The sequence below is a fragment of the Panthera leo genome, chromosome A2, assembly GCF_018350215.1.
Source record: "Panthera leo isolate Ple1 chromosome A2, P.leo_Ple1_pat1.1, whole genome shotgun sequence".
Lineage (NCBI taxonomy): Eukaryota > Metazoa > Chordata > Mammalia > Carnivora > Felidae > Panthera > Panthera leo.
The window spans coordinates 48972076-48998649 of record NC_056680.1 but is presented as its reverse complement, the minus strand read 5'-3'; the positions used below and the strand labels follow the sequence as shown (position 1 = coordinate 48998649).

Below are 26574 nucleotides of genomic sequence, written 5' to 3'. Positions count from 1 at the left end.
CAGCTGCCTAAGATGAGGGTCATATGTAAGTTCCCTCCCTTATGAAACCTGCCACCTACCTATCTGGAGTGCTCCATATCTTCCTTCAGTGTCTCCCTGCTATCCATGTATGAGGGCCAGTTTCATATTATACCTGGGGAAGTTCTTGAGGGGGCTGTGAACCAAAAGCAGCCTACACCCAAAGAATCACTCAAAGAATCAATCTTGTAGATGGATATCATGTTTACCATGGCTTTTATTTTTTTAAGTTTATTTATTTTCAAAGAGAGAGAGAGAGTAAGAGAGAGTGTGTACGTGCACATGTGCTCACACATGCATGCTAACAGGGTAGGGGCAGAAGGAAAGAGAGAGAATCCCAAACAGGCTCTGTGCTGTCAGTACATCTCACAAACCATGAGCTCATGATCTGAGCTGAAACCAAGAGCTGGATGTTTAACCAAGGGTGTCACCCAGGCACCCCTGCTATGGCTTTATAATGCAGTATGGGGAGAATGTGTGTTTGTAAAACAACATATCTGGGTTCAAATCCTGACTCTACATTCTATTAGGTTGTAAGTATTAATGTAAGATTTAATTTTCCAAGCTACACTTGTAAAATGGAAATAACACAAACATTGAAAAAAGGCTGTTGTGGTTACTAAATTGCCTTATGTAAAGTAAATTACATTATATAAAGATATTCAACAGATGGTGGTCATGGTGAAGGAGGAAGAAAACGAAGAGGAGGAAGGGGACAGCATTTATGAGTTTAAAACCACAATCTTTCAACAAAAATAAAAAGTCAAAGAATAAAAATACTTTGGGTGTGTTCATGTCTGTATGTTGTCCTAAGAAATAGGTTTCTTACATGGACCATAGTCAAGTAAGTTTTTTTTGTTGTTTTTTTTTTTTTAATTTGAGAGAGAGAGACATAGAGAGAATATGTGCGAAGGAGAGAGACAGAAGGAGAGAGAATCTTAAGCAGGCTCCACATTTGGTGCAGAGCCTGATGTGGGGCCTGATGGAACGACCCTGGGAAATCAAGTGGGATGCTCAACTGACTGAGCCACCCAGGCACCCCTCCAGTTTTTTTTTTAAATGTATCTGTTGAGATACTTTAATATTGTGAGGATGGTTTTAATACCTACTTCATAGGGTTGTTTTTAAATGAGTTTAAGCAGGCAAAGTACTTGAAGCAACAGCTACACAAAGCAAGCAAATGGTAAGAATTAGCAATTATAACTAGTTGTTGCAGTTACTATTGGTATTGGTGATCTTGTCACTTTGTCTCCCAACCATGTGAAGAATGTGATTTGCTAAGTACTCTGTTTGTCTACTATGTCATGCCTTCTGCTAAAAGAGCAAAGAAAGACCTTCTTTTATCACTGGTTTCAAGAATGTGGAACAAGATCAAACAGTGGAGAGAGGAGACTAAAATAAGAAAACTAATTTATAATTTTGCCAAGGACATAAGAACAAGCAACAAAATCTTCCCACGTTTTATCATCATCACCACCACAACCACCACCCCTTACAAATCAAGAACTCTTAAATACTTACAAACAGAAAAAAAAATCCCAGAATAAAGTTAATTAGATAAATTTAAATTTATGAAAAATCTTTACTTGTACCTCCTTAGAGCAAAGTGAAACATTCCTAGGTCAGAGTCAGTTGAAGACGCAGCTCTTAAGATCTACATTTTTGCCTAATTGACTCTAAAAAAACTTTAAAGCTTATCCTCAACTTCTGTGAGACCTGGTACTTATTTCTCGAAGATTTGATCACATATAATGTATCTTTTTCTATATATACACTTACTTATGCATTCACTTATGTCTTTACATGTTAAAGGTGCCCCAAGTTACAGCTTCTACTATTATCTACTCATGGATTGTTGGAGAAATGCAACCATTTAAGTTCTTCCAATTTTCCCTTTCATCCTTACATGTAGGCAGAGTTTGTGAACATGGGTTAATAATCTGCACCATTAACTTCCTATATAGTGGCACCATAAATTTTCTTGCTGTTGTGATAAGACACAAAGGACAGGAAAAGAATACTTGAAAATCTATTTTCTGTAATCTTTGAAAAAGCAAAAAATAAGACAGCAAAGAGGCTTTCTGGGAAAATAGTCTCATATTTGTTAAAAGAATCAGCAATTCCTCAACTTCCTTTAGTACTTTCTAATACTTTGGTGTGATTTAATGTTTATCTTAAAGTTCAAATTTAAAATCTTTTGTATTTAAGTTTCTAAAAAAAAAATTTTCCCCCACTCATTCAAACAGGAAAAGGTAAGTACAAACTAAAAGTCATGTAACACTATTATGAACAGATCTATCTCCCAGAAACTTGATGATTGGTCATCTTAGAACTGAGGTGATATACTGCATACTTTCCCAACTGGATGTATCTAAACGACGTGTCCAGAGCAGTCTTAATAGGTGAGTTGAGAAGCTCATTAAGGAACACTTCACTGATAAGTTCTAACTCTCCTGAGAATGTGCACATTTGGAAGAAATAGAGAAAAGAAAAAAAGTTGAATCCAGGGGAAAGATCGCATATTAGTTAGATATTGCTGTGTAACAAATTACCCCAAAATTGCTGACTTAAAACAATAAACATTTATTTTCTCATACATTCTATGGGTTGGAAATCTAGACACACCTTAACTGGGTCCTGTGGCTCACAGTCTCTCATACTGCTACAGCCAAGGTGCCAAATGAGACAGAGTCTAATATCAAAGCTCATAAGAAGGACTGTTCATTTCCAAGCTATGAACACCCACCACCTTTGCTTATTTTTATCTGCTACAGGTGAGTTTCTAGCTTTGGCTAACACACAGAGAAGAGGGTTGGAAAAGCATGAAACTGAAAGCTGAGGAGCACTTTGGGCTATTTTAGAGATCCCACCACAAGAGGTTAGAAGGTTCCATCTAATCATAAATTTCTCAACATTAGAAATCAGAAAAGTAGTATTATAAGGAAATCATACAAACATACTAACCCCAGGAATACTTTTTGTCTATTTTATTCCAATTGCATTCTAGTGCTAAGAACAGTGCCTGGCACACAATTGAATGAAGGTAAGTGTGGAGGATGTATAACTCATGCCCCCTGTCTGGGCCTCCATTCATACATCCTCACAATTAGAGGTTGGGATCATTTAATCTCCACTCTATGATCCTCCCAGCTCTGGACACTGGAGGAGATATATTTTCACACATGATAGGCACTGCCACCTATGACACTTACTGTGAATTGCTATTATCCAGTGTCAAGCAATCCTCACAGTATGGACAAATGGATTTAATGGAACCTTGGATTGATGAAAATAATATTACCAGTGGAAATTAAGAAAATGGAGGAGGTACCACTTCTCTTGTTCCTTCTTAAGTGCTATTAAAGGGTGTAATATGTTCTGATCCAGTTAAGTCTGACAAATTCCACACATGCACAGTGAACTGTATCAAAAGACAACTGGAAATAAAGATTGCTCTCATTAATAACACACCTTACTACAAGTATTTATATTTATATTTTGTTCCCTTAGGAGGTGGTGTCTCAGTTGTGACAGCTATTCAAAACCATTCCAGAAATAAACTGACTTCAGAGCCAGATCTTTGAATCTTAGTATCAGAATTTGTTAAACCACATTAAAAAAAAATAATGAAGTATTTTGGATTATATTACCCACCAAAATGTTAATGGTGTTTTTAATAGCAATATTTAGTGACAGTTTTTTTTTACTTTTAATGTAATAAACTATTTAAAATACTTCTTTCCTCTTTAGCAGATTTTTTTTTCTCTTTAGATTTTTAATGTCTATTTTGTGTTTTATAGTATTCCTAAATGGTATAGTAGTCCTTACATAGTCCAACATAATGCATATATTTTATACATCCATAAATATAAATATAAATGTAAATATAAATATAAATATAAATATACACACACACACATATAGATACAAGCATATATTTATATCAATTCATACACAGAAAGAGAGATTGGGAATGCCAAAAGTCATTTCTACTCTTTGGAATTTCCAGTTCAAAGACTTTATAAATACTCCTTCTCACCTGGAATAATAAAACCATTCAGCCTGACTAGCTTTTCTCCTGCTCCCATCCCCTACAACACAGTCTCAGTCCCCAAACCACAGATATAACTCAGATCATATCACTTCTCTAATTAAAATCCTCAAATGACTTCTGGTACTCTCAAGAAAATCAAAGCTCTTCCCAAGATCCAAGATCCACTGGCCCTTGCCTACTACTGACCTTGTTACCTATCCCCCTAACTCTACTTTCCAGCATCCTGGTAGCTCCTTCAATTGCCAAAACACACTAGTGTCCTCTCTCCTTGAGGGCTCTATTCCTTGACTGCTTTATGTTCCACCTAGCAAATCCATTCTGTCCCCAGATTTGTTTCCCTGGCTGATTGTCACTCCCATGTCAACTTGACTGTCACCTCCACAAAGGGGCTCTGCCTTCCAGTTTAAAGTATCACTCTGTATCCATCACCCTATTTTATTTTCACATAGCACCTGCGACTGTCTCTTTATTTACTGGTTTACTGCCATATTCTGGACATGGATGTCATGCTCCATATGAACATGAACCTACTTCCTCTCGCCCAAGAGGCTGAGCCCTCAGCATTTAGAAAATCATTTGGCACAACAGGCACTCAGTGCATATCTATTGGATGAATCAGTGGATATGCTAGGAAGACAGTAGTGTTACTCATGTTCTTATTCATTTCTTTTTTGAAAAAGGGCAATTCAAGAGCTACATACTTCTTAAGTTTTCTATGAATGTCATAGATGATAAAAGTAAATTTTCAATGATAAGGATAACAGAGGAGGCATAAAATGAATGTTAGTTCTTCCTTTTCTCTCCCCAAGGACCATATAATTCTCTTAATGTCATTTATTTTTTAAAAAAGGAAAAAAGTCGCATGACACAACAGAGCACATGATCCTCAGAATCAGAGGAACCATACCCTCAACGTTTTTCCAAAACACTTCTGAGAGCTCCTTGCTTAAACTTCCATTAATAAGGGCTGTTCATTCTCTCACTTTCTTCCCTTAAACTTCTACAAAAACCTCTGTGATCTACTTTCTTCCAGAAAATAAGCCAGCTACTTGGTAGACAGAGTCTTTCATCACTGGACACCGAGTGGGCCTATATATAGCATCACCGCCTCTGTATCACTCCAGTCTCTCATTTCATGACTTTCTGAAGTTATGGCATTCCCTCCTGGCACTGTCTTCCTTCAAGACCTTACAGACCAACTTGTCATTGACCCTCCCCAGTTGTCCCAGGTGCAGTTAAACTGCTGGCACTTTAATGGGAACTAGGTACCTGTGTAAACAGTTCCTCTTCCCACCTGCAGTTAAATGAGGTGGTTACTTCAGGACATGTGAGTTTACAAGAATCAATCAAATGACAGATTCTTTGTCTAGAGCACTGTCTATGGCATTGAGATCATTTAATCAAAATCACCGGGTTTACAGGACCCAACTTGCCTGCCATGGTGTGAAATACTAATTTCTAATTAGCAAAATGCTTTGACCTCTGAAGTACATTCACACCTTCAATACTTTCTGCAGCTCACAGCAGGGATTTTGCATGGTTGCTGCCAGATGCTCAGTCCAGCTACACTGAGAATACTTCCTCCATATTCTCTAACAACCTTGGGGAGGGAGTGGGCACATTCAATATCCACATGAATAGACATCAGTCCTTTTACCTCCGTGAGACAGGTTCTTTCTGCCAAGTCAATATAACATGTATTGAGGGCTCAGTCACACATAGTGATAACAATTACCATTTTTCCTTACAACAATCCTCTTAGCTCGTTATTGTACCCCCTTATTCAACTGTGGAAATTGAGGCTCAGAGAGGCCATATAAGTTGCTCAAAGCCTTACAGCCACTATTTGACCAATCTGAGATTCAACTCCATGTTTCCCTTACAAACTGCCTAGTATTTGCATCAAATTAAGGAATGAATTTCAGCTTGCTTTGAAAAGTATGAAGACGGAGAATTTGGACCTGGGGAAGATGGCGGTGTATGAGGACGCTGCACTCACCGCGTCCTGCTGATCACTTAGATTCCACCCACACCTGCCTAAATAACCCAGAAAATCACCAGAAGAATAGCAGAACGGATTCTCCGGAGCCAAGCGTAGACGAGAGGTCCACGGAAGAGGGTAGGAAGGACGGAGAGGCTGTGCGTGCTACACGGACTGGTGGGCGGGAGCCGGGGAAGAGGGGCGGCCCGCCGGCAAAGCAGAGCCCCCGAGTCTGGCTTGCAAAAGTGGAGGGGCCGGACAGAGTGTGTTCTGACAGCAAGTGGGACTTGACATCTGGAAGGTTATAAGCTAACAGCTCTGCTCGGAGAACAGGAGGGCTGGAGGACAACGGGAGGGAGAGTTGTTGAGCCCTGGATGACAGAGCTCAGCTTGGCGGGGAACAAAGGCCTCACAAGCGCCATCTCCCTCACCTATCCCCCAGCCAAAATCCCAAAGGGAACCAGTTCCTGCCAGGGAACTTGCTTGCACCGCAAACACCCAACGCTTTGCTTCTGCGAATCCATCCCTCCAGCGGGTCTGACTCCCTCCCAGTTCTGCAGGGCCCTTCCCAAAGCAGATCTCCGAAGGAAAAGCCACCTGAGCCTGCCCCTCCTGCCCCTGTGCACGTTGCTGATCCACCCCAGCTAATACACCAGATCCCCAGCACCACAAGCTTGGCAGTGTGCAAGTAGCCCAGATGGGCCACACCACCCCACAGTGAATCCTGCCCCTAGGAGAGAGGAAGAGAAGGCACATACCAATCTGACTGTGGCCCCAGCGGTGGGCTAGGGGCAGACATCAGGTTTGACTGTGGCCCCGCCCGCCAACGCAAGTTATTCAAGACAGCACAGAGGAAGTGCCCCGCAGTTCCGAACCACTCCAGGGACTATCCAAAATGACAAAACAGAAGAATTCCCCTCAAAAAAACCGTCTAGGAAATAAGGACAGCTAACGAACTGATCAAAAAGGATTTAAACAATATAACAGAAAGTGAATTTAGAATAATAGTCATAAAATTAAGAGCTGGGCTTGAAAAAAGTATAAAGGACAGCACAGAATCTATTGCTACAGAGATCAAGGGACTAAGGAACAGCCAGGAGGAGCTAAAAAATGCTATTAATGAGCTGCAAAATAAAAGGAGAAAACCATGGCTCGGATTGAAGAGGCAGAGGAGACAATAGGTGAACTAGAAGATAAAATTATGGAAAAAGAAGAAGCTGAGAAAAAGAGACATAAAAAAATCCAGGAGTATGAGGGGAAAATTAGAGAACTAAGTGATACACTAAAGAGAAATAATCTACACATAATTGGTATTCCAGAGGAGGAAGAGAGAGGGAAAGGTGCTGAAGGTGTACTTGAAGAAATAATAGCTGGGAACTTCCCTAATCTGGGGAAGGAAAAAGGCATTGAAATCCAAGAGGCACAGAGAACTCTCTTCAGACGTAACTTGATCTTCTGCACGACATATCATAGTGAAACTGGCAAAATTCAAGGATAAAGAGAAAATTCTGAAAGCAGCAAGGGATAAACGTGCCCTCACATATAAAGGGAGACCTATAAGACTCGTGACCAATCTCTCTACTGAAACTTGGCAGGCCAGAAAGGAATGGCAGGAGATCTTCAATGTGATGAACAGAAAAAAAATATGCAGCCGAGAATCCTTTATCCAGCAAGTCTGTCATTTAGAATAGAAGGAGAGATAAAGGTCTTCCTAAACAAATAAAAACTGAAGGAATTCATCACCACTAAACCAGCCCTACAAGAGATCCTAAGGGGGATTCTGTGAGACAAAGTACCAGAGACATTGCTACAAGCATGAAACCTACGGACATCACAATGACTCTAAACCCATATCTTTCTATAATAACACTGAATGTAAATGGACTAAATGCGCCAACCAAAAGACATAGGGTATCAGAATGGATAAAAAAATAAGACCCATCTATTTGCTATCTACAAGAGACTCATTTTAGACCTGAGGACACCTTCAGATTGAGAGTGAGGGGATGGAGAACTATTTATCATGCCACTGGAAGTCAAAAGAAAGCTGGAGTAGCCATACTTATATCAGACAAACTAGACTTTAAATTAAAAGATGTAACAAGAGATGAAGAAGGGCATTATATAATAATCACAAGGTCTATCCGTCAGGAAGAGCTAACAATTATAAATGTCTATGCACCGAATAGAGAAGCCCCCAAACATATAAACAATTACTAACAAATATAAGCAACCTTATTGATAAGAATGGGGTAATTGCAGGGGACTTTAACACTCCACTTACAGAAATGGATAGATCATCTAGACACACGGTCAATAAAGAAACAAGGGCCCTGAATGATACATTGGATCAGATGGACTTGACAGATATATTTAGAACTCTGCATCCCAAAGCAACAGAATATACTTTCTTCTCGAGTGCACATGGAACATTCTCCAAGATAGATCATATACTGGGTCACAAAACAGCCCTTCATAAGTATACAAGAATTGAAATCATACCATGCATATTTTCAGACCACAATGCCATGAAGCTTGAAACCAACCACAGGAAAAAGTCTGGAAAACCCCCAAAAGCATGGAGGTTAAAGAACACCCTACTAAAGAATGAGGGGGTCAACCAGGCAATTAGAGAAGAAATTAAAAAATATATGGAAACAAATAAAATGAAAATACAACAATCCAAATGCTTTGGGATGCAGCGAAGGCAGTCCTGAGAGGAAAATACATTGCAATCCAGGCCTATCTCAAGAAACAAGAAAAATCCCAAATACAAAATCTAACAGCACACCTAAAGGAAATAGAAGCAGAACAGCAAAGACACCCAAACCCAGCAGAAGAAGAGAAATAATAAAGATCAGAGCAGAAATAAACTATATAGAATCTAAAAAAACGGTAGAGCAGATCAACGAAACCAAGAGTTGGTTTTTTGAAAAAATAAACAAAATTGATAAACCTCTAGCCAGGCTTCTCAAAAAGAAAAGGGAGATGACCCAAATAGATAAAATCATGAATGAAAAGGGAATTATTATAACCAATCCTTCAGAGATACAAGCAATTATCAGGGAATACTATGAAAAATTATATGCCAACAAACTGGACAACCTGGAAGAAATGGACAAATTCCTAAACATCCACACTCTTCCAAAACTCAATCAGGAGGAAATAGAAAGCTTGAACAGACCCATAACCAGCGAAGAAATTGAATCAGTCATCAAAAATCTTCCAAGAAATAAGAGTCCAGGACCAGATGGCTTCCCAGGGGAGTTCTACCAGACGTTTAAAGCAGAGATAATACCTATCCTTCTCAAGCTATTCCAAGAAATAGAAAGGGAAGGAAAACTTCCAGACTCATTCTATGAAGCCAGTATTACTTTGATTCCTAAACCAGACAGAGACCCAGTAAAAAACGAGAACTACAGTCCAATATCCCTGATGAATATGGATACAAAAATTCTCAATAAGATACTAGCAAATCGAATTCAACAGCATATAAAAAGAATTATTCACTATGATCAAGCGGGATTCATTCCTGGGATGCAGGGCTGGTTCAACATTCGCAAATCCATCAACATAATATATCACATTACTAAAAGAAAAGATAAGAACCATATGATCCTGTCAATTGATGCAGAAAAGGCCTTTGACAAAATTCAGCAATCTTTCTTAATAAAAACCCTTGAGAAAGTCGGGATAGAAGGAACATAAAGATCATAAAAGCCATTTATGAAAAGCCCACAGCTAACATCATCCTCAACGGGGAAAAACTGAGAGCTTTTTCCCTGAGATCAGGAACACGACAGGGATGTCCACTCTCACCGCTGTTGTTTACCATAGTGTTGGAAGTTCTAGCATCAGCAATCAGACAACAAAAGGAACTCAAAGTCATCACAATTGGCAAAGATGAAGTTAAGCTTTCGCTTTTTGCAGATGACATGATATTATATACGGAAAATCCGACAGACTCCACCAGAAGTCTGCTAGAACTGATACATGAATTCAGCAAAGTTGCAGGATACAAAATCAATGTACAGAAATCAGTTGCATTCTTATACACTAATAATGAAGCAACAGAAAGACAGATAAAGAAACAGATCCCATTCACAATTGCAGCAAGAAGCATAAAATACCTAAGAATAAATCTAACCAAAGATATACAAGATCTGTATGCTGAAATTATAGAAAGCTTATGAAGGAAACTGAAGAAGATATAAAGAAATGGAAAAACATTCCCTGCTCATGGATTGGAAGAATAAATATTGTCAAAATGTCAATACTACCCAAAGCTATCCACACATTCAATGCAATCCCAATCAAAATTGCACCAGCATTCTTCTCGAAACTAGAATGAGCAATCCTAAAATTCATATGGAACCACAAAAGGACCTGAATAGCCAAAGTAATTTTTTTTTTTACATGTAAAGATTATTTTATTTTATTTTATTTTTTATTTATTTTTATTTTTTTATTTTTTAATATATGAAATTTACTGTCAAATTGGTTTCCATACAACACCCAGTGCTCATCCCAAAAGGTGCCCTCCTCAATACCCATCACCCACCCTGCCCTCCCTCCCACCCCCCATCAACCCTCAGTTTGTTCTCAGTTTTTAACAGTCTCTTATGCTTTGGCTCTCTCCCACTCTAGCCTCTTTTTTTTTTTTTTTTTTTTTTCCTTCCCCTCCCCCATGGGTTTCTGTTAAGTTTCTCAGGATCCACATAAGAGTGAAAACATATGGTATCTGTCTTTCTCTGTATGGCTTATTTCACTTAGCATCACACTCTCCAGTTCCATCCATGTTGCTACAAAGGGCCATATTTCATTCTTTCTCATTACCACGTAGTACTCCATTGTGTATATAAACCACAATTTCTTTATCCATTCATCAGTTGATGGACATTTAGGCTCTTTCCATAATTTGGCTATTGTTGAGAGTGCTGCTATAAACATTAGGGTACAAGTGTCCCTATGCATCAGTACTCCTGTATCCCTTAGGTAAATTCCTAGCAGTGATGCTGCTGGGTCATAGGGTAGGTCTATTTTTAATTTTTTGAGGAACCTCCACACTGTTTTCCAGAGTGGCTGCACCAGTTTGCATTCCCACCAACAGCGCAAGAGTGTTCCCGTTTCTCCACATCCTCTCCAGCATCTATAGTCTCCTGATTTGTTCATTTTGGCCACTCTGACTGGCGTGAGGTGATATCTGAGTGTGGTTTTGATTTGTATTTCCTTGATGAGGAGCGACGTTGAGCATCTTTTCATGTGCCTGTTGGCCATCCGGATGTCTGCTTTAGAGAAGTGTCTATTCATTTTTTCTGCCCATTTCTTCACTGGGTTATTTGTTTTTCGGGTGTGGAGTTTGGTGAGCTCTTTATAGATTTTGGATACTAGCCCTTTGTCTGATATGTCATTTGCAAATATCTTTTCCCATTCCGTTGGTTGCCTTTTAGTTTTGTTGGTTGTTTCCTTTGCTGTGCAGAGGCTTTTTATCTTCATAAGGTCCCAGTAGTCCATTTTTGCTTTTAATTCTCTTGCCTTTGGGGATGTGCCGAGTAAGAAATTGCTGCGGCTGAGGTCAGAGAGGTCTTTTCCTGCTTTCTCCTCTAGGGTTTGGATCGTTTCCTGTCTTAAATTCAGGTCCTTTATCCATTTTGAGTTTATTTTTTGTGAATGGTGTGAGAAAGTGGTCTAGTTTCAACCTTCTGCATGTTGCTGTCCAGTTCTCCCAGCACCATTTGTTAAAGAGACTGTCTTTTTTCCATTGGATGTTCTTTCCTGCTTTGTCAAAGATGAGTTGGCCATACGTTTGTGGGTCTAGTTCTGGGGTTTCTATTCTATTCCATTGGTCTATGTGTCTGTTTTTATGCCAATACCATGCTGACTTGATGATGACAGCTTTGTAGTAGAGGCTACAAAGTAGCCAAAGTAGAGGCTATTCAGTAGCCAAAGTAATTTTGAAGAAGACGACCAAAGCAGGAGGCATCACAATCCCAGACTTTAGCCTCTACTACAAAGCTGTCATCATCAAGTCAGCATGGTATTGGCATAAAAACAGACACATAGACCAATGGAATAGAATAGAAACCCCAGAACTAGACCCACAAACGTATGGCCAACTCATCTTTGACAAAGCAGGAAAGAACATCCAATGGAAAAAAGACAGTCTCTTTAACAAATGGTGCTGGGAGAACTGGACAGCAACATGCAGAAGGCTGAAACTAGACCACTTTCTCACACCATTCACAAAAATAAACTCAAAATGGATAAAGGACCTGAATGTGAGACAGGAAACCATCAAAACCTTAGAGGAGAAAGCAGGAAAAGACCTCTCTGACCTCAGCCGTAGCAATCTCTTACTCGGCACATCCCCAAAGGCAAGGGAATTAAAAGCAAAAGTGAATTACTGGGACCTTATGAAGATAAAAAGCTTCTACACAGCAAAGGAAACAACCAACAAAACTAAAAGGCAACCAACGGAATGGGAAAAGATATTTGCAAATGACACAACGGACAAAGGGCTAGTATCCAAAATCTATAAAGAGCTCATCAAACTCCACACCCGAAAAACAAATAACCCAGTGAAGAAATGGGCAGAAAACATGAATAGACACTTCTCTAAAGAAGACATCCGGATGGCCAACAGGCACATGAAAAGATGTTCAACGTCGCTCCTCATCAGGGAAATACAAATCAAAACCACACTCAGATATCACCTCACGCCAGTCAGAGTGGCCAAAATGAAGAAATCAGGAGACTATAGATGCTGGAGAGGATGTGGAGAAACAGGAACCCTCTTGCGCTGTTGGTGGGAATGCAAACTGGTGCAGCCACTCTGGAAAACAGTGTGGAGGTTCCTCAAAAAATTAAAAATAGACCTACCCTATGACCCAGCAGCATCACTGCTAGGAATTTACCTAAGGGATACAGGAGTACTGATGCATAGGGACACTTGTACCCTAATGTTTATAGCAGCACTCTCAACAATAGCCAAATTATGGAAAGAGCCTAAATGTCCATCAACTGATGAATGGATAAAGAAATTGTGGTTTATATACACAATGGAGTACTACGTGGTAATGAGAAAGAATGAAATATGGCCCTTTGTAGCAACATGGATGGAACTGGAGAGTGTGATGCTAAGTGAAATAAGCCATACAGAGAAAGACAGATACCATATGTTTTCACTCTTATGTGGATCCTGAGAAACTTAACAGAAACCCATGGGGGAGGGGAAGGAAAAAAAATAAGACGTTAGAGTGGGAGAGAGCCAAAGCAGAAGAGCCTTTTAAAAACTGAGAACAAACTGAGGGTTGATGGGGGGTGGGAGGGAGGGGAGGGTGGGTGATGGGTATTGAAGAGGACACCTTTTGGGATGAGCACTGGGTGTTGTATGGACACCAATTTGACAATAAATTTCATATATTGAAAAGAAAAAGAAAAGTATGAAGACTAATGCACCCTGTACCCTCATGCCTTCACTCATGCCCACCCATTCACACACTTTGGCACTACTACCATCTAGGTAACTATTCAGACTGTAAAACAAACCCATGCTTAAGTGTCTCCCTTTTTAATGCACTTTGTAACTGTGTGGGTAGGCTCTTAATTGATCACTTTATTAATTTTATGCAGCTCACTCTTGGATTCCTTGGTAAATATGGATAAGGGGCCAGCCTTTCCAAAATGTGTTCCAGACACCAACTACAGCAGAATTTCCTCAACACCGAACAATGTTTTTTAGCTGAATCAGAATTTCAGAGTTGGTGGCTGCCTATGGTAATCTCCATTTCAACATTCATGCCAATAGGAATGTATGGCAAAGTTTGAAACTCACAGCTCTATACTGTACATTTAACATCCCCTATCCCCCACTAGCCGTAAGTCTGCAATACTCACAATGAATTACTGTTCCCAAAGTGTAAGCAGAGAAAGAAAAAAATAACATTTATGGACCATCATTTTGCTAGTTTGCTTTTTAGTTAACCTTGCAGCTCACTGGAGAAGTATTATGGGCCTATTTCATACTTTGAAGTTCAGTCTCCAAGTCATTGTTAACACAGCTCCAAACCCAAAGCATAATTTGATTCCAATTGCTTTGAGGTATGTTTATATATAACCCATCTTCCCTGACATTAGTGAAGAGGATGGTCCCTCCTCCTTGTGACTTTTCTTATTTTGCTCTAAATCTGCATTTTCACCAGCTGGAACCTGGAAAACACATTGCAGAGGAAGAAGAAGAACCTGTCTGTGCTACCTTAAGGGGCCTGGCTGAGTTTTGCATGCTTAGTTTTCATTTCTGCCACTTAGGTAGGAAATTATGGGCATCTGTACTACCTGGTTAGACTCAGTGATGGATGAGACTGTCTCCCCCACTTCTTCTCTAACTCCCAACAGCTCCTGGAACAAAGCTCTCCACATGAGAAACCTTCAAGTAAATGCTCTTGACTAATGATGGCATCTGTGTCTGACAAGCACAGTATCCACGGTGTACTGCAAATGAATGGGCCTGGTCTAAATTAAGCAAAGTGTCAAGTCTTTTATTCCAAAGGTCTGTTTCTGGGGTCATATAAATGGGCTGAGTGACAAACTAAAAATAAGGGTTAGAGTTAGTTAACATTTATGTAAATCTAGAGATCTTTTCAGCCATTTTTTCCCTTATACTCAGAGACAAATAATACATAGTGGCTATGAGTGGGGACTGTGAGGCCAGATTGCCTGGATTTATAACTCCCACTTAGTATCTATATAACCTTGACCACTATTGTTGGGGACCTTTGTTTCCTAACCTATAAAGTGGGAATAAAAATACCCTTGTTAACTATGAGGGTTAAATAAGTTGGCATGCAAATAGTGACTGGCATATAGTCACTATAGGTGATCAAAAAGGTCACCTAATATTATTATTAATCAAATGACTATTGAGAAGGCTCTATGGAGTAGACACACAGCTAGATCCTCTGCATACAGTATCACAAAAACTCTGTGCAGGGGGTATTTGTAGCAGGTGTTGTCCATGCTCTACTCATACCAACTTGTCCCACTTCAGAGGCTGGTCTGTGGATAGTTTCAGTACATGCCAATTACTTCCAACATACTGACATGTCATTCTTGGTTGCCATGTCTGAGGATATCTTCTGGTCATTTATAGGTGGAACTGCTGGGGAGATAATGCCCAAGGAACAGTCCTCAACCTGTGAGGTATGCAGGTGTAGATAAATCCCCTAGCTTCCTTGCCACGATTCTGAGGCTCTTCTGGATACTCTCTCGGAATCTCCAGTGGGACTATGCTCCAGATGCCTTCAAAGAAAGCCTGCCTGGCCACACTCTGCACTGATCCCTTCTTGCTTCACTCCCCTACCCTCTCACATGTTTGCTGGGATCATCTCCCAAATGTCTGCATCCAAATCCTTGTCTCACAATTGGCTTTTTGAAGAATGTAGTAGACTAGGACAATACAAATGTCCCCACTTTATACATGGGTACACTGAGGCCAGAGAAGTTCACTGCACCCCAGAGACCATACTCTTTTCTCTTCCATGATGTAACTGTCTTCTGGTCCTTAGCATATGATTTTAAGTATCAAAGTCATGGTTAGTGTTCTGGGGACACTGAGTAGGAATCAGTTTGGAATTAGGGAAGGTTCTGCAGAGATAGTGATATTTGAACTACCTGCAAAGATGAGCAGGCAATTGCATGCCTGGGGGAGGTGGGCAGAGATGGACTAATAAGCAGTCACATACAAAAGAGTAACTTTGTGAGTTGCTAAAATACTAAAATGCCTTCATACCACTTGATGAATATAACTGCCCACAGGGTCGGGCCTGGTTAGTACTTGGATGGGAGAACTGCCTCCTCCCTCCAGGATTCACTACTGCTCTGCATCCCTAGCCTTGCCATGAGCGACCCTGTATCCATCCATGACTCAGAAACTCATGGATTAGTGCAGTAGGGGCCTTCCAGGACTCTAGTCTAACAAGGGCTGGTGACTGTACAGACTAGTTGGTCCCAAATCTTATTGGTTATTAAATATTTGTATAAACCCCCCTGGCAGAATGAAGAGCATTAGCAAGGATATTTACTTTTCAAATCCAATATTCTTTCTCCCCTCTCCCTTTTCAAGTGACCCCTTCATCTCACAGCTTAAAAATAAATGTCTACTTGATACATTGAGCAACATAAATTTTTAATGTCATGAGCAATTACCCAGTCGGTACCTTCCCCAAAACACATAAGCTGATGAAACAGAGCCCAGTGCTTAACTGTGAAGACTTCCACCTAGGATGGCAGAAACATATGGTGTTTCAACAGGCCAGTAATTCCCCAGATTTCCCTCCATTTGGCTTGGGAGAGACCACGCCTGCAAATTCATGGTTACTGAACAATGCTGTCAGTGCGAGTTTCGGTGGGCTGAGGAAAGGAAAGTGACTGCAAGGCAAGAACAAGCACAACAGACCAAGAAGGACTGCCAAGTTCACGTTGCAAGTTGGAAAGCTGTATTTTTCAGCTTTAATGAAGTCATCTGTTTTGACACTCTGAACTTGATCTTCCAAGGGGAAAGGACAAGGGGTCATGGTTAAATACAAAGACTTTGCACCTTAACAAATGGCCATTAGATGCCCTTTTGTACCATGCTCTAGATTAGAAATTGATATGTACCAAGTTTACTGAATGTATTTGTATGTGATTTTACTTTTTAATTGGAGGATACAGAGTTTTCAGGAGGGAGAGGAAAATTAGCAATCCCATGAGAAATGGCTGGAAGAAGGGATTCAAAAACATTCAAATTAGATTTCAAAAGGCTTATTTTTAAAAGGAACATATGATGCTTTTTCTTTGTTGTGATCACAGTGAAGAAGAAGAAAACAAAATAATAAAGATCCGCATCTCAAAGTGCAACAAGCAAAATGAGAAGCAGGCTAAAAATAGCCCCAAAACCATGTCCTTGGTGGAGGGTTCCTTCTTAAAGAAGTTACCTAACACAGGTAAACCTGTTAACTCCGACCACATACCCATGGATATCTTTCTGAAAATAGCCATCCTGTATATTAATTGATCTCAGTCTATTCATTTTGAAAGCTAGCTTACATTAGGAAGTTAAAAAGGTAACATTGCATGGGGCGCCTGGGTGGCTCAGTCGGTTAAGCGGCCGACTTCAGCTCGGGTCATGATCTCACGGTCTGTGAGTTCGAGCCCCGCGTCAGGCTCTGTGCTGACAGCTCAGAGCCTGGAGCCTGTTTCAGATTCTGTGTCTCCCTCTCTCTGACCCTCCCCCGTTCATGCTCTGTCTCTCTCTGTCTCAAAAATAAATAAACGTCAAAAAAAAATTAAAAAAAAAAGGAACATTGCAGAAGTATATATCGGAATCAGGAAGGTCTGAGAGGAGTAGTTAATGGTTCCTTAGTCTCTGTCTACAGAAGACTTCCTGTGCCCTCTTAGTCCTCTTTTGGGGTGAGGTTGAACCCGGAGGGTCTGAGCAATGCATGGCTCTGGACTATTGGGCATCTTGCTCTGTTGAGTGCATTTTATGAACTTAAGCTAGAGGTGCTTCTGCCAGCTTCAATAATGACCTTTCTCCATACACCACAATTTCAGAGCTCTCCAACAAAAAGGAAGTTGGTGCCAGAGAAGATATCCAAGTTTTCAATATTTTCCTGCTAATAATTTCATTTTTAAGTAGGTCTTTGGTGTCTAACACTGTGCTGGGCCCCAGGAGGTCCAGTGCCATTGAGGACTTCATGGATGTGGTTAGAGAGAAGAATTTGCCAGGGGGAGAGGAATAGTCCCACTTGTGGGGCACAGGGGAGGAAATGCTTGATGTAGGGTCTTTCCAGACAAGTTAGAGTACTTTCAGGGACTAGTGTTTAAGTTCTTGGAAGACTATGGCATTCCAAGTGACGGTAAGACAGAAATGTCTGAGAGAATGTGACAGATCCGTGACAATTTAGGGAGGTCTGTTACCAGAATATAAGCATGTGGAGAGGAACCCAGGTTACCTGGGGAGAAGGCAGAAGCTGAAAAGGAGTGCCCACCCTGATCCTGGAGGAAGGACAGGACAGCGTGAAGGTCTGGCACAGAAGAATGACAAGATCAAATCTTTTTTTTTTTTTTCAGCTTAAGTTTATTTATTTTGATGGGGGGCGGGGGATGGTACAGAGAGAGAAGGAGAGAGAGAATTCCAAGCAGGCTCTGTGCTGTCAGCATGGAGCCTGATGTGAGACTTGAATTCATGAACTGTGAGATCATGACCTGAGCTGAAACCAAGAGTTGAATGCTTAACCAACTGAGCCACTCAGGTGTCCCTCAAATTGTTTTTTTTAATTATTTTATTTTTTTTACTTTATTTTAGAGAGAGAACACATGAGCAGGAAGGGGCAAACGAGTGGGGAAACAGAGTGAGAAAGAAAAAGAGAGAGAGAGAATCTTAACCAGGCTCCATGCTAAGCACAGAGCCCAATGTGGCCCTTCATCCCAGGACCCTGGGATCATGAACTGAGCTGAAATCAAGAGTTCAGTGCCCAACCAACTGAGCCACCCAGGTGCCCCAGGTTAAGTCAGGTTTTAAGAAAAGATGCATTGACAATAATGGTAGTCCTAGTAAATACTGAATAAAACCAACCACGATCATAGGCACTTTCATGTAGGGGATCCTCACGAAAATCCTACTAATAAGTAGCTATCCTTATTAGTCCCTCTTTACATAGAGGGTGAGTGAGGCAAGTTAAGTGAGGTGAAGTAGGGCTAGTAAGTAGTGAAGCTCAGGATTTAAACCTGCAGCCTGAATCCATGGCCCATGCTTGTTAATGCTATGCCATATTGCCTCTTCAGAAATGACCTATGCCAGGATACCTGTTCATGGTGACCTATTAATTCCTCTCCATTTTTCAGCAAGGAAAATTAAGGCAGATAACACAAATCTGTTTCAGGAAAGGTCACTGAAAGAAATCAGCAGCATATTCTATTTAAAAATAATCCTATCAGTAATTTTAGCTATAGGTTAAAAAAATACTAATAAATTTAAACATGGAGCCAATACCAGTAAGAGTAGGGTGATTTCAGCAGGAGTCCCTAAGTTTTGACTACTTCTTTTTTTAAATGTCTGTCTGAAGGGCTAGTATCCAAAATCTATAAAGAGCTCACCAAACTCCACACCCGAAAAACAAATAATCCAGTGAAGAAATGGGCAGAACACATGAATAGACACTTCTCTAAAGAAGACATCCAGATGGCCAACAGGCACATGAAAAGATGCTCAACATCACTCCTCATCAGGGAAATACAAATCAAAACCACACTCAGATATCACCTCAAGCCAGTCAAAGTGGCCAAAATGAACAAATCAGGAAACTATAGATCCTGGAGAGGATGTGGAGAAACGGGAACCCTCTTGCACTGTTGGTGGGAATGCAAACTGGTGCAGCCACTCTGGAAAACAGTGTGGAGGTTCCTCAAAAAATTGAAAATAGACCTACCCTATGACTCAGAAGTAGCACTGCTAGGAATTTACCCAAGGGATACAGGAGTACTGATGCATAGGGGCACTTGTACCCCAATGTTTTTAGCAGCACTCTCAGCAATAGCCAAATTATGCAAAGAGCCTAAATGTCCATCAACTGATGAATGGATAAAGAAATTGTGGTTTATATACACAATGGAGTACTACGTGGCAATGAGAAAGAATGAAATATGGCCCTTTGTAGCAACGTGGATGGAACTGGAGAATGTGATGCTGAGTGAAATAAGTCATACAGAGAAAGACAGATACCATATGTTTTCACTCTTATGTGGATCCTGAGAAACTTAACAGAAACCCATGGGGGAGGGGAAGAAAAAAAAAAGAGGTTAGAGTGGGAGAGAGCCAAAGCATAAGAGACTCTTAAAAACTGAGAACAAACTGAGGGTTGATGGGGGGTGGGAGGGAGGGTAGGGTAGGTGATGGGTATTGAAGAGGACATCTTTTGGGATTAGCACTGGGTGTTGTATGGACACCAATTTGACAATAAATTTCATCTATTAAAAAATAATAAAAATAAAATTTCATTGTAAAAAAATAAATAAATGTCTGTCTGTTTGTTTATTTATTTATTTATTTATTTATTTATTTATTTATTTATTTATTTGAGATAGAAAGAGTACACAAATGGGGAAGGGGCAGAGAGAGATGCGCGGACAGAGGATCTGAAGGAGGCTCTGCGCTGACAGCAGAGAGCCCCTCGTGGGGCTCAAACTCATGAACTGTGATGTGAGATCATGATCTGAACCCAAGTCAGAGGCTTAGCTGACTGAGCTGCCCAGGTGCCCCCAAATGCATTTTTATACAAACACTTACAAATACTGGATATGCCTAATAAGATGCTTGACAGTGACATTTGCAAGACAGCTAGGACATCTTCAATAGTTTTCCAACAATGCTGCAAGTTAATGACTATAAGGCAAATCAGTTGGTCTTCTGCTCAAGCCTCCTTTCTTTATAGGCAGTCACCTCAATTGCAAAGGTACTCATTTGTATAACAATAGCAGGGATGAGAGAGAATAACTATTGGTTCCACCCCTTCTTGCCAGACTCCTGACAGTCTAATCTGCCACTCTTGATTGAATTCTGTAAACTGGCATTTATAGCCAAGGTGATCTATACCTTTAATGGGAAAAAATTAACTATTGGGAAATATGCGCACAAATCATGTAACTGACTATTTACCAACTTCGCTGCTAGCTTCTTACTGAAGCATAAATGATTTCAGAGCAATTTCAAAGAGCCACTTCCCTTTCCAACGCATATCCATCACTGTGTTAAAGCCGGCTTTCAGAGTGTGATTTCAAATGGCAGACATCATGTTCCCTGCTAAGATAAAGGCCCTTATGTCCTATTCAGTCATTGTGAAGGCTGTGTTACAGTATCACCACGCAATAAATCAAGAACGCATTTGTTATTTATGAGAAATTTACAGTTCTTTTTATTTTCCTACCGCATCTTTTCTGTCTTCCTTGTTCTGAGCTTGTTACTCCTTTCTCATTGTCATATTGGGGAGGATTATTAAGCAGGGCAATTGAAACACCACCTACGTCTGAATACTTGAGTGTTTGTTGAAGAAATTGTTAAGAATGAACACCTATTGGCCAGAGAGCTGTGTCTGGAGTGGCAGGCAAGACAGTTTCTTGGGATTGAGGTGTAGCTTGGGACAAAGGGTATAGCTGGAAGACCACCACTCCCAGGCTCTTCACACCTCATTTTCCAAGTAGGACAGAGATTTCTCATGGGCTACACAATCCATCAAATGAGAGAGCCTAAGTGGGTTTGGGGGTAAAAACCCACTGAAGCCACTTTTATTCTTAACGATGAGAAATAATCTGTGCAGCCATGGAAAGACCAGCTGGAACCTGTTCCCAGGCATGGGAAACACATATGTGAACATGCACAACATAAGTAAGGGCTGGAAGGTCTGCTCATTCAGATTTTTATGCGGGAGGGTTTGCTACTCTCAAATGTAGATCATGTGGAGAAGCTATTTGTAGACATCATGCCACATAAGCTGCTAGAAAGAAGGAAAGATGGCTTGCACAAAGCATCCTTAGGAAGGGCAGTGCTTACCTGAGAAAAATAAGAGTGGGGCCTTCCAGGGCGGTAACCAGAAAAATGAACTCTTTCAGACGAGGGACCCTACTTAGGTTAGGACACAGACACTAATTTAAACAGAAGATGGACTTTAATAGCATCAGTTATGGAGGTGGCTTCCTGAAGCAAGTGGGGTAGGTTGAGATGACATATACCTTGGTGTCTGTGCTATTTTGGTTCTGAAGGTTGGGAGAGGATGGAAAAAGAAGACAGGGGTGACTTTTCACATTTGAGGAAGAATTATCCTTACATGTGGGTAGCAATGATACCACAAAATAGCCTCTTGCTAGGTGTTACAGAACTCCACTGAGGATGACTTTGCACACAGTTAGCTTATCCCAGACAAAAGCATTCTAACTGTCCACCTCAGAACAAGTTGCATGCAAGGATCAAAGACACTCTGTCTACACTAATGATGATTCCATAATGCTAGAAATTCAGGGCCAGGAAGATGAAGTTACAAATATTTTTGTAATTTATATGAGGAACTTCCTAAAAATGTGTCTATTTGAATAATAGATCATCCTATTCCCAGGAAAATAAATTGCCATAGGGGAAGTCATTTTCCAGATCACTTATCACTCTACTGACCCAAGCCCTCCAATAAAATGACTATTTGCTCAAAAATACTTACTCCCCAGGGGCGCCTGGGTGGCTCAGTCAGTTGAGCAGCCGACTTCGGCTCAGGTCATGATCTCGCAGTCCGTGAGTTCAAGCCCCGCGTCGGGCTCTGTGCTGACAGCTCAGAGCCTGGAGCCTGTTTCAGATTCTGTGTCTCCCTCTCTCTGACCCTCCCCCGTTCATGCTCTGTCTCTCTCTGTCTCAAAAATAAAAAACAAACGTTAAAAAAAATTAAAAAAAAATACTTACTCCCCAGCCCTCCTTGCTGTGTTCACCAACATGAAACTCTAATAACACACACTTTGCTCAATTCTGATCAAGCCTCCCTCATGAAAAGAAGTGCTTCAATCCACACATGCCCTTCCTCCTTTGAGAGGCTACTAAGACTCTGTAAGGTGGTGATCTCCCTTATTGTGTGGTAAATATGATTTTGTTTTATCAACAGGGCATGTTGGTAGCTGTGTCAGGGAGCTGGCAATAAACACCCCATATTCCAAGTTACTGCTATATTCTACTCCTTGTGGCGTTTCAGGGATCAGAGAACATCTGAGTTAAGTATATACCTAGGAGTGGAATTGCTAGTTCTTATGGCAACTCTATGCTTTTAGCTTTTTAGGGGCGCCTGGGTGGCTCAGTCGGTTAAGCGACCGACTTCAGCTCAGGTCATGATCTCGCGGTCCGTGAGTTCGAGCCCCGCGTCGGCTCTGTGCTGACAGCTCAGAGCCTGGAGCCTGTTTCAGATTCTGTGTCTCCCTCTCTCTGACCCTCCCCCATTCGTGCTCTGTCTCTGTCTCAAAAATAAATAGACATTAAAAAAAATTAAAAAAAAAAGAACTGCCAATATATTCTCTCTCTCTGCATTTCTGCTTTGCCACTTAAAGAGAACTAATGCAATAAAAATGAATGCTCAGGAACTTGGGGGCTATATTGGGAACAAAAGGTTAAAAGAATTAATCTTTTAGATTAAGAGTGTGAATTAAAAGATTAATTAATTGGGGATAGGATGATTGGGAAACGTCAGTATCATCAAATTACTATCTCCCGACAAATGAAAAAAGAAAATGAGTTAATGCAAGATGAAGCCTTGTCCCTCACTATCCTTTTGGGAGTTTCATTTAATAAGCAGGTTGAGCCATATTATCTGACTGAGAAAAAGTTGGAGGTCACAGAACTCCCTCTTGGAGCTCAGCTAAGTCTCCTGTTGTGCTGACATCACTTACTCTTCCTGATAGTCTTCAATGCTGCCTCCTCACTTGGGGGGGATTCTGTTTAATTCTCATTAATTCAAGGTTCTTAATTCAGGATTTTTCCCTAGACTTTTCTAGAAATAGGATTAGAACATTTATTAATCAAACACATTAGCTCATTTAGACACCAAAAGTGCTTAAGTTTAGAGAACTGCATAAACCTCCTATCTGTGTACACAACTATATCAACTCCCTATTTATGAATAATCGGAATTTGATATGGATGTTAGAGACTTCAGGTAAAGAGTTATGCAGTAAAGAACTGTGGTTAGGCAAAATAATCTGCACCCACTCCAAACAAAATTGTCCACATTCTAATTTCTTGAACCTGTATATATGTTACCCTATATGGCAAAAAGGACTCTGTAGATGGAATAAGGTTACAGACCTTAAAAATAGATTATTCTGGATTATGTGGCTGGGCCCAGTGTATCACAGTGGCCCTGCAAAGTGAAAGAGGAAGGTGCAAGGACCAGTAAGAGAGAGAAAGAGAAGGCAGGGCAGACGGGAACCATGAGGGAAGCTCAACCTGTCATTGCCGGCTTTGAGGAAGAAGGGGGTGCAAACCAATGCATGAAGGCAGTCCCTAGAAGCTGGGATCAACTCACAGCTGACAGCCAAGAGAGCCTCAGTGCCATATGACAAAGAACCAAATGCTACCAGCAACCTGAATGAGCAGCAAACACACGATCACCTGGAGCCTCCAGAAAGAAACACAACCCTGGTGACACCTTGATTGAAGCCCAGTGAGACCCATGTTGACTTCTGACTTCTAAGAGGATTCATTTGTGCTTTTCTCAGTCACTTAATTTCTAGGTATTATTTACGGCACCCAAAAAAACGCATACAAGAAACACAACCACAAATGCCATAGGCTTTCTTACATCAGGGAAATTATTGCAATTTATTCTCCAAGTGTTCTTGTGAAGTAGCTATTTTGCTTGACTTCACTTTATTTTAAATATATAGGGAACTGGGATTCAGGGATGTTAGAAGATCTGCTAAAGCACTAAGTGGCAAAGGCAGATTCTAGCTCGGCCTTCTGACACGGCCTCACTTGTTAAGACTAACTTCCATGCATTTGAAAACATGTCAAATCAAATTCCTATATTTTAATTTTAACATGATTGGATCATTCTAGCAGTTTTAGGTTCACAGGGCAAAAAGTCAGGCAGAGGGTCCATAAACTCATCTCTTTCCTTACTATAATTTTGGATTTTCGCATCTGCTGAAAGCCCCTGTTCTAACAGTTGAACTCTTTCCACTTGTCCTTCTGATTATTTCTCCTTGCCGGTGTATTATGCCCGAGTTCAAAACGCACACAGTAATAAAATCCAACAATTTCCCTATACAACGTGGTTGCATATTCATAAACTTGAAGTGACTTGTGTGAATACCTACCATGCCAAAACAAAAGTCGGGGTTTAGAGTTCTCTGTTTACATGTTTGTGGAGCCATATTGGTAATTATAAATACCATTCATCTTCCAGATGTTCATAGACTGAACACAGTTATACACCACTGACTACTAGAAAAAAATGCTGACAAATGCAAGGGTGATGTGCTTCTTTCATTTTCAATATGTTTCAGAATATGTACAAATACATATTTCCAAACAAAAGCACTATCTTTACTAAGTGCTTTACTTGATGCTTTTAAATAAAATGTTTTGTATACTTATGGGTATTTGGGGTCATTAACAAAATTGATATGTTATTGTTGCTTTTTAAAAACCAATTTCCAGAGAAAAAAGTCAAGCATATGCTCAAACCAAATAAGTGGAAATAAGTTAGAATCTAGTCTAAATCTAGATTAGGAGAATGAAACACAACGACAGGAGTAAGGTAGTGGTGGGCTTGGGAACTTGGGAGAACACATACTTTGTCTGAAGTGGGAAGTTGCTACTTAGTTCCAGCCAGCTGTTACAGCATGGGATAATGGCATGTTATCGCCAAATTTTCTGATTTTTAAAAGACCAGCCCAAAATATACTTATTCTTACGGAATTTATTGATTTTTAAAATACTGTCAAGTCATTAACTTTTTATTTTATTTCATTTCAATGTTTACTCATTTTTGAAAGAGAGAAAGAGAGAGCGAGTGAGCAAGGGAGGGATAGAGAGAGAGGGAGACACAGAAACCAAAGCAGGCCCCATGCTCTGAGCTGTCAGAGGCTGATGTGGGGCTCAAACTCACCAATTGTGAGATCATGACCTGAGTGGAAGTCAGATGCTTAACCGACTGAGCCACCCAGGTGCCCCAAAGTCATTAACTTTTTAAACATACCTGCTGACTGTATTCATTTTGGTATCTGTGGTCTCAAGCTGCCTGACAATTGGAAAACAGTACTTAATGTTAGATCGGACAATAAATTAGAATTTACTGACAAATGCAAAGAACTGTTGTGACTCTGGTCTCAGGATAAATGTCATCTTTTCAAAGAAACCTTCCTTGTCCTGGTTCACAGATCTAATAACTGCAAGGAGAATGATTATACACCAGATGCTGTGATCCTAAATCTTTTGCTGTTTTGACTTCTTCACTAAGGTAGCATTAAAGGGTAGAGAAGCAGGTGGCAGATGGAACCAGCTTCAATGGCTTAAGTTTTAAGTTACTTTCACCAATACCAACATAGCCAATGACTCTCCCACTTGATCCCTCAGGACAGTAGTCCCGCCCCATGTTCTCAAGAGCCACTGGTAGGTTTCTAAAACTAAGGATCAACTGAAACAAAACTATAGCCATCTTTTATCCTTCTTTCTCCTTTTTTCCTGACTTGCCTTATCATTCCGAGACCAAAGCAGTCTATCTTTGCAGTTTGAACCAGCCTACCTACATACCACGTACAAAATGGAACTGGGAACCTGTCTGGTAAACCAAGTTCTCGGATGAATCCCTAAATCATATGAAATTGCTGATTGGGGTAGAACTCTGGACAAATCCTCTCGTCCATTCATCCAACAGACACTGGAAATTCTACATCAAAACTGGCATTCATCACCCCTAGGTCATTTATGGTGTAATTCAATGGTTTGTCTGTTTAT

At 40.5% G+C, this 26574-nt stretch overlaps 1 protein-coding gene across 1 annotated transcript in view; it reads right to left on the bottom strand.

The window, feature by feature from the left end:
* Positions 1-26574, bottom strand: part of GRM7 (glutamate metabotropic receptor 7) — a 735854-nt gene that overhangs the window by 238926 nt on the left and 470354 nt on the right. Inside the window, exons 8-9 of the mRNA XM_042930029.1 lie at positions 23120-23135; positions 11119-11135 (exon numbers count right to left, since the gene is read on the bottom strand). Coding sequence (XP_042785963.1) covers positions 11119-11135; positions 23120-23135 — 33 coding nt within the window. The remainder of the gene's footprint in view (positions 1-11118; positions 11136-23119; positions 23136-26574) is intronic.